The 14,328-nt window shown below is 35.2% G+C and overlaps 1 protein-coding gene across 3 annotated transcripts in view; it reads left to right on the forward strand.

Annotated features, from left to right (window-relative positions):
• PHIP (pleckstrin homology domain interacting protein) overlaps positions 1 to 14,328 on the forward strand; it is a 136,611-nt gene that overhangs the window by 41,658 nt on the left and 80,625 nt on the right. For all 3 annotated transcript variants that reach the window (XM_033235590.1, XM_033235591.1, XM_033235592.1), the window contains 2 exons: positions 10,258 to 10,479; positions 10,787 to 10,887. In XM_033235590.1, the coding sequence (XP_033091481.1) occupies positions 10,258 to 10,479; positions 10,787 to 10,887 (323 nt within the window). The remainder of the gene's footprint in view (positions 1 to 10,257; positions 10,480 to 10,786; positions 10,888 to 14,328) is intronic.

Here is a 14,328-nt window from a genome sequence, read left to right on the forward strand (position 1 = left end):
TTATGTGTGTATGTTATATGGAGAGAGAGGGAGGGAAGAAAGGTGGTGATGGAGATACGGGAAACATTTGTACTGTTCTTGAAACTTTTGTATGTTTGAAATTCACAGTTATTTTAAGTGCATAGGAGGTGATATAGAAGCAATAGTGAGCATTTAGCATGTTTAATAATGGAAAAGAGGCAGAGTATGGTAATTTAGAGGACAATAAAGTGTAGGAAAACTGAGTTGAGAGGAAGAAACTACTAAGATAGCAAATTTGAAGATATGAGAGGAGATTGTTGATATGTAATGATTTTTAAGGAGGTGGGATGTATAAAATAGTGTGGACTTTTAGAAAGGTAGTTATTAGGTCTGCAATTAACAGGTTCTACTTTTCAATATAAAATAGTCTATCTGATGAGAGTCTTGATTATGAAATGGGACTGGATTCTAGAAATGAGTGATAAAGCTTGGCAATAGAAGAGTATTTGAAAGAGACAGAAAAAATGATTGCTGATTATGCTTAGCCTACCAAGTAAATAGGAGATTCATGAATTTGTAGTGTTGTGGAATTAGTATGCTTACATTCCTTACCATAATGCTTCTTGGCATCCTGGTAGCAGTATCAGAGCAAGTGATGGTTAGATTAGCGCTGAATTGGTCATTGGTAGTATAGATGAATAAAGGTCAAGAATGAAATAAGGCATGTGTTGAAATGTTTGACCCTGAGGTTTAGGCTGATTTGTAAGGGAAATGAAACACAGGTCTGATACATTGGTAAGAAAGAAAATAAATGACCTAGAAAAGAATTGAACTAAATTTAAATTGTACACAATTTTTAGTTTTGCTAGAAAAGCAGATTACTTTTTAGCTTGAATAGGTAAATGAAATTGTAGTAAATATGACAATGTAGACATTTTTGGTATTCATTTCTGCTGCTTATTCTAATGACAATCAGAGATGAGATCTCTGACTCATAAAGCTGTAAAGTAGCCTCAAGAGAAATTAAAATTCTCCTTGTTGACTCTGCCAGATAACAGGTTTTCAAGGAATGCCAAATTCTCAAAGATATTTTTAGTTAAAAAATCACATCATTTCTTTTATTTTCATGTCAAAGTAGTAATCTTTGTATGATTGATGCCTCTCTTTTAGGTACACAGGTGAATATTTTAATTTTAAGGTTTCTCAGGTTATCTGAACCAGAAGTAAACTGTTTCCCAGTGTATACGGTTTTCTGCTTGTGTTACTGAGCAAAGGGGGCTTGCTGCCCAGTGTGCTAGAAGCCAATACTATGACACTGGGTTTTTGAGAAAAGAAAAGCTTTATATTGAAAGTCAACTCCCAAGAAGACTCAGGGGTCAAGCTCAAATCTGTCTCCTCATGCTGGTTTCAAGGCAGTATTTTTATTAGAGGTTCAGTAGGGGTGAATTCTGAGATTCGTAGGTGGTTTGTGGACAGAAGGGAGATCTGGAATGTCCTTGGATATACACAGTTATCTCATTATGCTACCTCATGGGTCACATGAGCAAATTCGAGGGTAGTTAGTATGAAAAGTGGTAGATAGTCAGGCTTTGATGTCAGCAAGCTCGTTCTATGTAGATTCCATTGGCCATCTTGGTTCCAGCTGATTTCAGCCAGTTCTTCTATCTCTTAAGTAGAGGGAGTTTCAGTGTTTGGACAAGTTGTTTCTTAGCTGCCATCCTGCACACTCAAGAATGTTAGTCATTCAGTGTTAATCAATGTTAGTCATTGATTTCTTTAACTCTTTGGGGCATGATTTCACTAAGAAAATTCAACCATTCCTTGTCATTTATGCTGCTTCCTGCAAATGATTTTATTACTGAACAGAATTGTCCTCTCTGATTGTCTGCCTCATAGTTTTGCAACATCTGGGCCTAAATTGACTTCTTGGCCTTGCATAGAAAGGCCTGTAGTTCATTTATATAGTCAGAGTATCTGTAAATAAGCCATACCAAAAAGAGCTCTATCAGGTTGTTCTGAAACTTAGCTTTTCTTTAAGTAAATAAGTAGTTTAGTTAGGCCTTTTGAAGCTTAACCTCTGGAAACTCATTAAATTATTAAAATTTGGGGGCATGGACTTTAGGTGCTGTTTGGTTTCTGCATCGAATTGAAATGATTCATGGCCCTGTGTCTGAAGTTGTTTGAAATTTTCATGGCAGTACATTGGCCATTTTTTTCTGGATTTTGAGGAGAATTTTGATACCAAAGTGCGTAACAGTAGAAAACCACGTCACAAAGACCTGTGGAACTTTTCTTCATGAGAACATTAAAGTCAAATGTGTTACTAGACATTGCCTAAGCTTTATGAAAAACGCCAATACAGACATACCCTGTTTCATTGTCCCTTTCTTTATTGCATTTTGCAAATACTTTATTTTTTACAAATTGTGTGTTTGTGATAACCCTGAATAAAGCAAGTCTGTCAGCACCGTTTTTCTAACAACATATGCTCAAGTCTTATCTCTTTCACATTTCGGTACTTCTAACAATATTTCAAGCTTTTTCATTATTATTATAACTGTTAATGGTGATCTGTGATCTCTGATGTTCCTATTGTAAGTCTTTTAGGGTGCCATGAACTGTGCCCTTATAAGATGGCGAACTTAAAATCAATGAATGCTACATGTGTTCTGATTGCTCCAGCAACTGGCGCTTCCCCATTTTTCTCTCCTTGGGCCTGCCTATTGAAATTAATCCAATTAATAACCCTACAATGGCCTCTTAGTGTTCAAGCGAGAGGAAGAGTCTCAGGTCTCTCACTTTAATTCAAAAGCTAGAAAAGCTAGAAAAGATTAAGGCAAGTGAGGAATGCATGTTCAAAGAGTTAGCCCAAGTTGTGAATGTAAAGGAAAAGTTCTTGAAGGAAATTAAATGTGCCACTCCAGCGAGCACACAAATCACGAGGAAGTTAAAGAGCTCATTGTTGATATAGAGAAAGTTTAAGTGGTCTGTATAGGAGATCAAAACTAGCCACAATAGTCTTTTAAGCCGAAGGCTAATACAGAGCAAGACCCTAACTAATTCTGTGAAGGCTGAGAGATGAGGAAGCTACAGAAGAAAAGTTGGAGCTAGTAGAGGTTGACTCATGAGATTTAAGGAAAGAAGCCATTTCCGTAACAAAAGTGCAAGGTGAAGCAGCAAGTGCTGATGAAGTAGTTGCCACAAATTATCCAAAAGATCTAGCTAAGATCATTGAAGAAAGTTGTTCCACTAAACAATAGATTCTCAATTACAGGTGAAACAGCCGTATATTGGAAAAATATGTCATCTGGACTTTCATAATTAGAGAGAAGTCAATGTCTGGCTTCAAAGCTTCAAAAAGCAGGCTGACTCTTTTGTTCCAGGCTAATGCAGCTAGTCACTTGAAGTTAAAACCAGTGTCCATTTACCATTTTGTAAATTCTAGGACCATAAGAATTATGCTAAATCTGCTTTGCTTGTGCTCTGTAAAGGGAACAACAAAGCCTGGATGACAGCGTATCTTTTTATAGTGTGGTTTACTGAATATTTTAAGCCCACTGTTGATACCTACTGCTCAGAAAAAAAAAAAAAAAAGATTACTTTCAAGATGTTACTGATCATTAACAAGATACCTGATCACCCAAGAACTCTGATGGAAATGTACAAGGTGATCAGTGTTGTTTTTATGCTTGCTGACAAAACGTTTATTCTGCATCCTGTGGATCAAGGAGTAATTCTGATTTTCAAGTCTTATTTAAGAAATACATTTCATGTGGCTATAGCTGTCGTGGATAGTAATTCATTTGATGGATCTGGGCAAAGTACATCGAAAACCTCCTGTTTCACCTGTAATTGAGAATCAGTTATTATCGCCATTCTAGACGCCATTAAGAACATTCGTGATTCTTGGGAGGAGGTCAAAATGTCAACATTAACAGGAGTTTGGAAGAAGTTGATTGCATCCCCCGTGGATGACTTTGAGAGGTTCAAGACTTGAGTGGTGGAAGTAACTGCAATAGCAAGAGAACTAAAATTAGTAGTGGAGCCTGAAGGTCTGACTGAATTGCTGCAATCTCATGATTAAACTTAAATGGGGGAGGAGTTGCTGCTTATGGATGAGCAAAGAAAGTAGTTTCTTAGGATGGAATTTACTCCTGGTCAAGATGCTGTGAACATTGTTGAAATGAAAACAAAGGATGTGGAATATTACATGAACTCAGTTGGTAAACCAGTGGCTTGATTTGAGAGGGCTGAGTCCAATTTTGAAGTAAGTTCTACTGTGGGTAAAATGCTGTCAGATAGCATTCCATGCTGCAGAGAAATCTCTTGTGAAAGGAAGAGTCCAATGGATGCAACAGACTTCATTGTTGTCTTATTTTAAGAAGTTGTGACAGCTACCCCAACCTTCAGCAATTCCACTTTGATCAGCCAACAGCTTTCAACATCAAGGCAAAGCCCTCCACCAGCAAAAATATTACTACTCGCTGAAGTTTCAGTTAATTAGCATTTTTTAGCAATAAAGTATTTTTAAATTAATATGTGCCCTTTTTTTTAGACATAATGATATTGCACACTTAATACACTGCAGCATAATGTAAATGTAACTCTTACAACTCTTGGAAACCAAAAAATTTGTGTGATTTGCTTTGTTGGAATACTTGCTTAATTGTGGTGTTCTGGAACTGAGCCTGCAGTATCTAGGAGGTATGACTGTATTTGTTTTTATTTGAGTCTTGCCTCTCAAACTTTTTATTTTGAAGAATGTTGAAGTTTTTAAAGGTATTTACAAAATCAGAACTGTTTTTGGATATACAGAAAAAAATGCTAATTGCTTATACTAAGAAATGCAGCTGCATGCTGAAGGGAAAAGTAATAGGTACCATTACCTCCATACTGTAAAAGTACTAGAAGAAATAACAGTGGTTACAGAGTAAATGTCTGATGCTGTTTTCTTCCTTCGTCCTAAAGTGCAGAAGCGTGTTGACTGTTTTTTAGGCACATTTCTTTATCATAATATGTGTGGTTTTTTTCAGGTGTGGCAGTAGGTTAAGCTAATTTTTAGAGTACTTGAAGCCAAATTCTTAGGATTGGGAAAATGTAAATTTTGTTTAATTCCCACCCTTTCTCAACACACGTTCTCATAAATAATATCTATGCTGTTGTGTTTTCAAGTATAGAGATGTACTCTTTTAGCTTCCTTGGCTTCATCCTTTGATGACAAGATTGTCTTGACTTAAAAAAAAAACCTGTAAATTTGGTGTCTCATTGTTTTGGGATTTAAATAAGCTAAAGGCTATACAGATTTTCTTGAGATTTTTCTAGCTTATGCTAAGTTTGATATAAACAAATGATAATATTAATGAGCACTCTTTCACAGTAATTATGACCATTTTACATTATTGAAAAATGAGGTTGGGTGTGGTGTCTCATGCCTATAATCCCAGCAATTTGGGAGGCGGAGACAGACAGATCACTTGAGGTCAGGAGTTTGAGACCAGCCTGACCAACATGGCAAAACCCTGTCTCTACTAAAAATATAAAAATTAGCTGGTTGTGGTGGCGGGCACCTGTAATTCCAGCTATTCGGGAGGCTGAGGCAGGAGAATCTCTTGAACCTGGGATACAGAGGTTGCAGTGAGGCGAGATCGCACTACAGTACTCCAGCCTGGGCGACAGAGCAAGACTTCGTCTCAAAAAAAAAAAGGGAAGAAAAATGAAACAAGTGATTTACTACTATCTTTTGTGATTAAACACTAGCTTAATAATTTGATTTTAAAATGAATTATAAAAAAGAATTTTAAATTTTGTGCCCACCCCATGGATTTCTTAAAACCTGTTCATAGTTTTCCAGATAAAAAATCTACACTAAGTACTCTCTCTTGACAATCTCATCTGCTATCATTGTTTTGACTACTATGGTATAAACTGATAACACCCAGATCTCTATCTCTAATCTAAACTTCTTCTTGTAGCTTCAGATCTATTACTCACATAGACACTAGCAGGATCTGGCTAAAATACTATAGTGACCATGTCTTGCCTGCTAACAAATTGCCTGGTGACTACCTGAGCAGGTTAAATACAAACTCTTAAACAGGCATTTAAATCTCAATTGTCATTCTTAGGTAAAACATTTCCAGCTTAATCACTTATTTTCACTTATACTTTGGACTTTTAAGTTTTCATAATTTGCCAATTCCCAGCCCGAGCAGCAATCCCCAGCAACATTGAGATGTTACTGAAAAGAAATGACTACTTTGTTTTCCCCTGGGTATTGGAGCTTTGCTGAAAAAAAAACTATGTCAGTTGAGGTATTTCTAACATCATGCTATTTCAATTTAGCAGGTCTTTTAATTGTTGCTTGCAGAATTTTTCCACCTTTCTTGCTGCTTTTATTTCACTGCATTTCCAAACTTTCTTCACTTTTTTAGTTCATTCTGTTGTTCTCTCCCTCTCACTTTTAATCCTCTGATTTTTTTTTGTTTTGTTTTTGCTGAGGTTACATGATCTCTCGCTACTTCTTTTTCCTTCATACACCTTAGAAGAGGTGTATCTTATGTCATGGCCCCTTTTCACCGTTTACATACCATTGTTTTTAATATCCATAACTTGGCTTTAACATTTTATTTTTCTTTGGCTGAAAGACTATAATATCTTACTTTTTGGCTTGTTGATCTTAGTGACATTTGTGGAACTAGAGGTAGGCTTATGGAAAAGAGAGTGTATCTGTTCAATTTATGTTAGACGTTTTGGTCTTTTTAAAAATAATGATATTTATCAATTTTTAATTCATTCTTCTTCATTTATTTAAAACACATTTATAGCCTGTAATCCCAGCACTTTGGGAGGCCAAGGTGGGTGGATTACTTGAGGCCAGGAGTTCGAGACCAGCCTGTCACCAGGGCGAAACCCCATCTCTAGTAAAGATACAGAAATTAACTGGGTGTAGGGGTGCACATCTGTAATCCCAGCTACTCAGAAGGCTGAGGCATGAGTACCACCTGAACCTGGGAGGTGGAGGTTACAGTGAGCCATGATCATGCCACTGTACTCCAGCCAGGGTAACAGAGTAAGACTGTCTCAAACTAAACAAAGAAGTATATAAATAATAAAATAAAACACATTTATAGTACTTTAAACATTTTTTCCCAATACATTTAATTTTTCCTCTGCAGTTCTTTTAGTCAATTATTTTTGAGTACTTGTATATTGTATAGTCATCTTAATTTATTGAATTTGTGCTCAGATTATCTTTTGTTTCAAATTTCCATAAAGGTGAATTAATTATCACAAGTGATGATATATGAGATAGAAATTGCTTAAGAATGCTGAGAATTCTGTTTGAAAATCTTCCAGCAGTCCTGGGGGGTGGAATTAGGGGTAGGGGCAGCAAACTTCTGTGGGTCATGGAAGAGGATAATGGAGAGAGATTTTTGTGAAAGGATGGTCAAAAATTTCTCTCTGGCAATTTGATGGAAGAAAAGAAAGGTTAATTGAGATAATACGCACTCAGAGGGAAGAATGTGCATTTTTGTTTGTTTCAGCACTTGTCTAAAAAGAGCAAATTTAATCAAGCAATACTAAATTGGTAAGATAACTAAATGATAAACCCAGTAGGAATATAGTGGGACTTCCTGTTACATTTTAATTGATGAAAGTCACTGGAGGTTAATTTTAGGTCACAGATTGCCGTTGTTCCTTTTATTAAAACTGACATTTTGGTCAAAAGACTGGTGTTTTTATTTGTTAACATGAAGAATACATGAAGCACCTTTATAGTGAAATGTAAAACACATTCAAAGATTCATAAGAATGATATGAATTGTATTGGTATTTGAAGGTAACATGATGTCATGATTTTACTTTTGTTATATAGTCTACCTACTGTAGTGTACTTAAAATTCTTTCTGTGCTGAATGCAGTTGAGAACCAAATATTGCTTCAGTTTTGGGAAGATAATCAAATGTAGTGAACACATTGATTCAGTTTGTGAAATTTAGAGAATTTAATTTGAATGAGTGCCCTAAAGCGTTTTTTTACTCAGCAAATCCCTAATGTGTTTCCCATGTGCCAGGTGGTGGTATAGACCAGCTTTCTGGGAGTCATAATCTGCTACAGCTCTTCCTTCACTTCCAACAGATAATCAGTGATATGTTCCTTATCCCTTTTATTCCCCAAACAGCTGTTACAACCATGTCTTTGATTATTCTTTTTAGCTATAATTTGTGTTACCACTCATTCTCTCCTGACCATACTCTTTTAACAACTTTCAACTGGTCTCCTACTTTCTATCCTAATTCACACTGATGCCAGGATGATCTTTAGAAAACACAAATATGACCGATACTCAACTGTTTGATATCTTCAGTGACCCTCATTACACACGACTTTTCTTAGTAAACCATAAAAGGCCTTTCACAAATTTTTCTTACTTTTTCATCCATATGCCTTCACCTCACACTGTAAATAACCTTGCAGGCTGCTTGCAGTTCTATGAACTACTCACATTGTTTCACATTTTCATGCCTTTGACCATAGTTTATAGTCACATTATGGAATGCCCTTTTTAAAGTAATAAGAATATGAATACTGTCGGCAGCAAAAGTAGTGTTAGAAGATAAAGCCGTAACCATGTGTCAGACACTGTCTTATCTCTTCACTCTCATTTAGTTTTGTGACGATCCTATGAGGTAGGCATAGATGAGAAATCTGAGGCACAAGAAGTATATGTAACATGTCCAAAGTCATACATTTGACCCTGGAGGCTCTCCTCTAAGCCGTTACATTACATTGCCTCTTCTTGCGTGAGACTCTATTCAAGCATCACCGCTTCTGGGTTCCTTTCCACACTGTACCTCTCCATCTTCTCAGGAAAAGTAGACTGTTTCCTTGTTTGAATCTTTGCTGATTAACAGTGGTTAAACACTTAGGACATATAAGTGTTTATATGTCCTATATAATATATAGTACATTATTACATTTACATTCTTCTGTCTTCACAAGGACAAGAATACTGTGTCTTTATATCTCATTCTTATATCTTTAGTGGTTGTCACATAATCACAAGGCAAAGGGATAAATGAATGCATGAATCACTTAATTTTAAAGGTATAGGGAACTTTAAAGACCATTCAATTTAGCCTCCTTATTTTGTAGATGAAGAACTCAGTCAGAAGAACTGGTTTTATAGTTAATTGGGGGGGTGTTTTAGGTAGCATTGGCAGAATCGGATTTAAGATACAACATTTAACATACTCTGTTGATACAGTGTTTGGAAACATTTATATGTTTTATTTATTGTCAGTATGATGCAGAAAGTTGTCTGAATTATATGCCTCTGTAGGTCCTTTTGAGTTCTTTCTAATGTCAGATATGAAGGTGTTTCTTTAAGAATTAGATTGGAAGGTCGTTAAGCATTCTAACATGAACCCTTAGTAAAACTGTATCCTGTAAAATATTCAGTAATTTTGCAAGAGTGTGTGTTTTCTCTTTTAACCTTGTGTTAAAGACTAGAAAATGTGGCAAAAAATTAAGTTTTGAATCTGGGAAGTAGATATATGGGGATTAACGACACTAAAACTTTCTTATATATTTAAAATGTTTATAATAAAAAAGTCTAAATGTTCTATCTCTATTTTGGCTATATAAAATCGGAATGTTCATTTGTCAATATAGGTATTCATAGGAAACTCCATATCCTTTACAATTTCTTTCTGGACTTACACTACTATGGCAGAGTAAACAAGTAATTTATGCATTTTTATTGACTTCATACAGATTAGGTTAATTTTTTTTCTGATAGATGATGTCATGTTTTCAGCTGAAGATCACTGATAGGAAACTCCTAGCTTCCTGAGAGAAAAAGCCCCAAACAAGCTTATTTTTAGTTTTGTATTACAAAACAAAATAGATAATATTAGTCACCATTGTATCTTGCATTTGTTTTGCAACTATAATTTTTTTTTTTTTTTTTTACTTCAGAATTTCAAATTCTTTTACAGAAATCCACATTGAGGGTACTTTGATAGTAGATAGGGAACCAAAGGTAAATATTAATTATCGTCAGTATCCCACTTCTCTTATTTGCTGGTGAGTACACAAGTGCTCTTTTTCAGTGATTTAATTTAATAAAGAGCTTTGTGTAGAGGAAAATTCCTAACACAAATATTTAACACTTTTTGGTATTTAAAAATATACTTGTTCCGAAGTGGACATAACAGATATGATTTATTAGTGTTAAGATTTTGAATTAAAATGTATAGGGTTAATGCTATTAATATCCATTCTTACTTTAAGGGTTCTGATGACTGTCTTGTGAAAATATGGGCAACAGATGATGGGAGGTTATTAGCTACCTTAAGAGGACATGCTGCTGAAATATCAGACATGGCTGTAAACTATGAGAATACCATGATAGCAGCTGGAAGTTGTGATAAAATGATCCGAGTCTGGTGTCTTCGAACCTGTGCACCTTTGGCTGTTCTTCAGGGCCATAGTGCATCTATTACATCACTACAGGTAATTGTCTTAATCCCTATACATTTTTTTTGTTGTTACAATGTAAAGTAAATTTAATGAAGTCACTTTTGGTTATTAAATTTTAAGAAGTTACTTTTATAATCACTTTTATAATCCAGTATATAAGGCCAACTAAAATGAAGACTGCTTTCTTTATAAATATATGGACTTTAAGTAACATAACCTTGGTAAATTCTTGCCATTTTCTAACTGTTTCTGTTAGTTGCTATTTGTATGGCAAAAAGTAGATTTTATTTGTACTGTGTCACTCTTGTAAAGATTTTTTTTCTGTGATTGTCTTTTTCAGTTCTCACCATTGTGCAGTGGCTCAAAGAGATATCTATCTTCTACTGGGGCAGATGGCACTATTTGTTTTTGGCTCTGGGATGCTGGAACCCTTAAAATAAAGTCAGTTTCTATTTTATTTCATAGAATAAATGTGTTTAATTTAATGAGTGGATTTGTGAAAGTATGAAGTAGTCGACAGTGGGAATACATTTACTTTTTCTCCTTGAGTAAATAATAGAAATCCTCTTTTGGCTCTTTACTAACCTGTTTTGTTTTTATGCCTCCCTCTTTTTCTATGTTTCAAATAAAGTTTTCTCATGTTCACATGTTGTTTTTTTTTTTCTCTTTATCCTAATCATAGCTCTTTCCTTCAGAATTTACCTGTTTTATTACCACTCCTTTCTATGTGCTGCATATTTTAATAGTTGCTTTTGATGCTGAGAACATAATCTTAAGAATTTCTAATGCTGTTCTTTAAAATAATTTTAATAATCGATGCTACTGAACCTATAAACTTGAGATTTTATTTTAGATCTAGGAAAACAAAGGGAGACAGAATCACTGAAGTTTCACTAAACTGCATCAAGGTAGATAGATGTATTCCCCTCCCTCCCCATAATAGCATTTTGCTTTTGTGCAGTCTCCCATGTTAATACTTTGATTTATCAAAACAAGTTGGTTGGATAGTATTATCTTTTGATTAAGGGCACTGAAAAGATTGAATGACTTTCCCATAGTTAAAACAATGCTTAAAAATGGGCAAGGCCAGGATTAGGGCACTTCTCTGCCCTTTGATGCTTTCTATACCATATCTTTTGTTTGTTTGTTTGTTTGTTTGTTTATTTTTGAGGTGGAGTCTCGCTCTGTGTCTCAGCTTACTGCCTCAGCTCACTGTAAGCTCCGCCTCCCGAGTTCACACCATTCTCCTGCCTTAGCCTCCCAAGTAGGTGGGACTACAGGCGCCCGCCACCACGCCTGGCTAAGTTTTTTGTATTTTTAGTAGAGATGGGGTTTCGTGAGCCACCATACCTGGCCTCTATACCATATCTTTTAAGTGGATGTAGTGGGGAGAGGAAATAGTGTATTTGCTCCATGGGTAGTCTTTGAACAAGGAAGTAGTGTATGCAGTTGATTTCACAGTGTTGAAATGACCATTTCTGCCACTCGAGGTAGAAAGTCATTCAGATTAGAAAGTATATCTCAATAATTATCTCTGACTTCTACGTATAAATTGCCAACCCAAGTTATTTAATAAAATATGCATGCCTTTATTATTTTAAAAACAATAGCGTTTAGATGATTGTAATGCAATGCCTGCTTCTTTAATTTCATGTGTATGAACGTTCTTGTAGAGTGGTTTTTATGGCAGCTTGGGGGCCATGGTAGCTCGAGTAACATAATAAAACTACTTCGTTTGAAAAAAGATTGTGATTTAAAACATGGTTCTTTGGACAAAGCAAGTTGACTTCGCTTCAGTTGCATCCCTCGTATTTAAAGTCTTTATCGATAGATAAAAGTTGAAATATTTTACTGATGTATGGGGACAATAGCAATAGTTAATTGTTCATTGTTGTTTTCTTGTATATATTTTTAACCTCCTTGTGGACCTGATTGGGATACCTTTCTCTTTTCCTATCTTATTGTTTTAGAGAAGAAAAAGTGATTAGCAATGTTCAAATTGGGATAGGAACAGAAAATGTTTTACAGAATTAAACTCACACCTTATTTATGCTTCTTGAGGATTATATTGCTAAGTACAATAACATTTCATGTTTCTGGATGCTTGAGAAGTGAGCTTTTCCATATAAGTGATTTTTTTCAGAACCTTTATGTAGAATCACATATAAACCACTACCCTAATACAGTATTTTTTCTCCATGAATGTTTTTATATAGATATAATTAGGAAAATATATATAATTTTGTTTTTTTCTTAATATTTTACCATAGATATTTATATTTATTTTAATAACTTGCATTGTGTTCCATAGAGCTGTTGTATACAGCTTAGCAATTTTTTTTATTTTTGGACTTTAAAGTTTTTTCTGGTTGTTTATAAGTAATATTCTTTCCTATTTGGTATTAAAATTGTCCCTTAAAATTTTTAAATTCAGAGTTCAGGCGTAAGAATGAGTAATGTGGCTGGGCACGGTGGCTCATACCTGTAATTCCAGGACTTTGGGAGGTCAAGGAAGGAGGATCACTTGAGTTCAGAACTTTGAGACCAGCCTAAGTAACAGAGCAAGATCTTGTCTCTACAAAAATTCAAACAAACAAACAAACAACAACAACAACAAACACCAGACATGGTGGTGCACACTTACAGTTCCAGCTACTCAGGGGACTGAGGTGAGAGGCTTGCTTGAGCCCAGGAGTTGGAGGCTGAAATGAGCTGTGATCACACCACTATACTGTAGCCTCGGCGACAGGGCCAAGATCCTGTCTCATTAAAAATATAAAAATAAGAACAATCCATTCCTCTTTAGATATAAGCCTTGAAACACGTATTCTCTTTATGTATTTACACATAGTTGAAAACTGCCAAAAATTTGACAGGATATAGATTTCTACTGTGTTTATGTCACATAGGATTTAATTAATAAAGGCAAAAACTGTATTTATCTATAATGCTTTTGTATAATCTGCTGGGAGAAATGACTTTAGAAACCCAGCATCTGCATTAGTTGAATGAATCAGTTCAACTTTGGGAACTCAAATATCTTTATACATTCACTTGTATGTGTATATTACCAACTCACCAGTAAAGATGCTGTTTCTTAAATGGGTAGTCGAAGTGGCTAATTGAACCCATAAGCTAGCCCCAGAGGTCTCTGGGTAGGAGGAAGCTATCCAAGTATATTTAGACTTAGGTGTAAAGAGACTAGGAATCCTAAAATAGGTGTATAATATGATAATTATGAATTTTTATTGGTGATTATTAGGCACTTAGTCCGCCAAGCTAGTACTAAGCATTTCACATTTGTTATCTCAATCCCTATAACCCTTTGAGAAAGGTACAGTTATTATCTCTGGGGGCAGATAAGGGAAAAAACTGGGGCACAGCAGGTTACATTGTTAGCAGGTGGTACTGGAGCCAGGATTTAAATACTACTAGAGGTATAATATGAGAAACCCCTTTTAACCACTGTGCCAAACTAAATGGCAGTTAGTCATTGAAGGATTGGCTAGAACTTGTTGACCCTAATAAAAATACTAGTATTTATTGAGCATATTGGACACTGTACTAAGCACTTTACATGAATCACACTTATTTAATTCTCCCAGCAACTCTGAGATAGGTTCTGTTAATTACTCCTGTTTTACAGATGAGGAGACAGGTACAGAAATGATAACTTGGCCTAAGGTCACACACTTGATAAGTGATAGACCTAGAAACTGAACTCGGCCCAAGGCCCTTTTAAAAAATGTTTCCTCAAATAGTGCATCTAAAAACAAATTATGGGTACCCACTTACTTGTTTTTTCTCTTTAAAAATATAAAATCTTTATTTTTCAATGTTAGTTTTTGTGGGTACATAGGTGTATATATTTATGGGGTACAT

Source organism: Trachypithecus francoisi, unplaced genomic scaffold (genome assembly GCF_009764315.1).
Source record: "Trachypithecus francoisi isolate TF-2019V2 unplaced genomic scaffold, Tfra_2.0 Lachesis_group15, whole genome shotgun sequence".
Lineage (NCBI taxonomy): Eukaryota > Metazoa > Chordata > Mammalia > Primates > Cercopithecidae > Trachypithecus > Trachypithecus francoisi.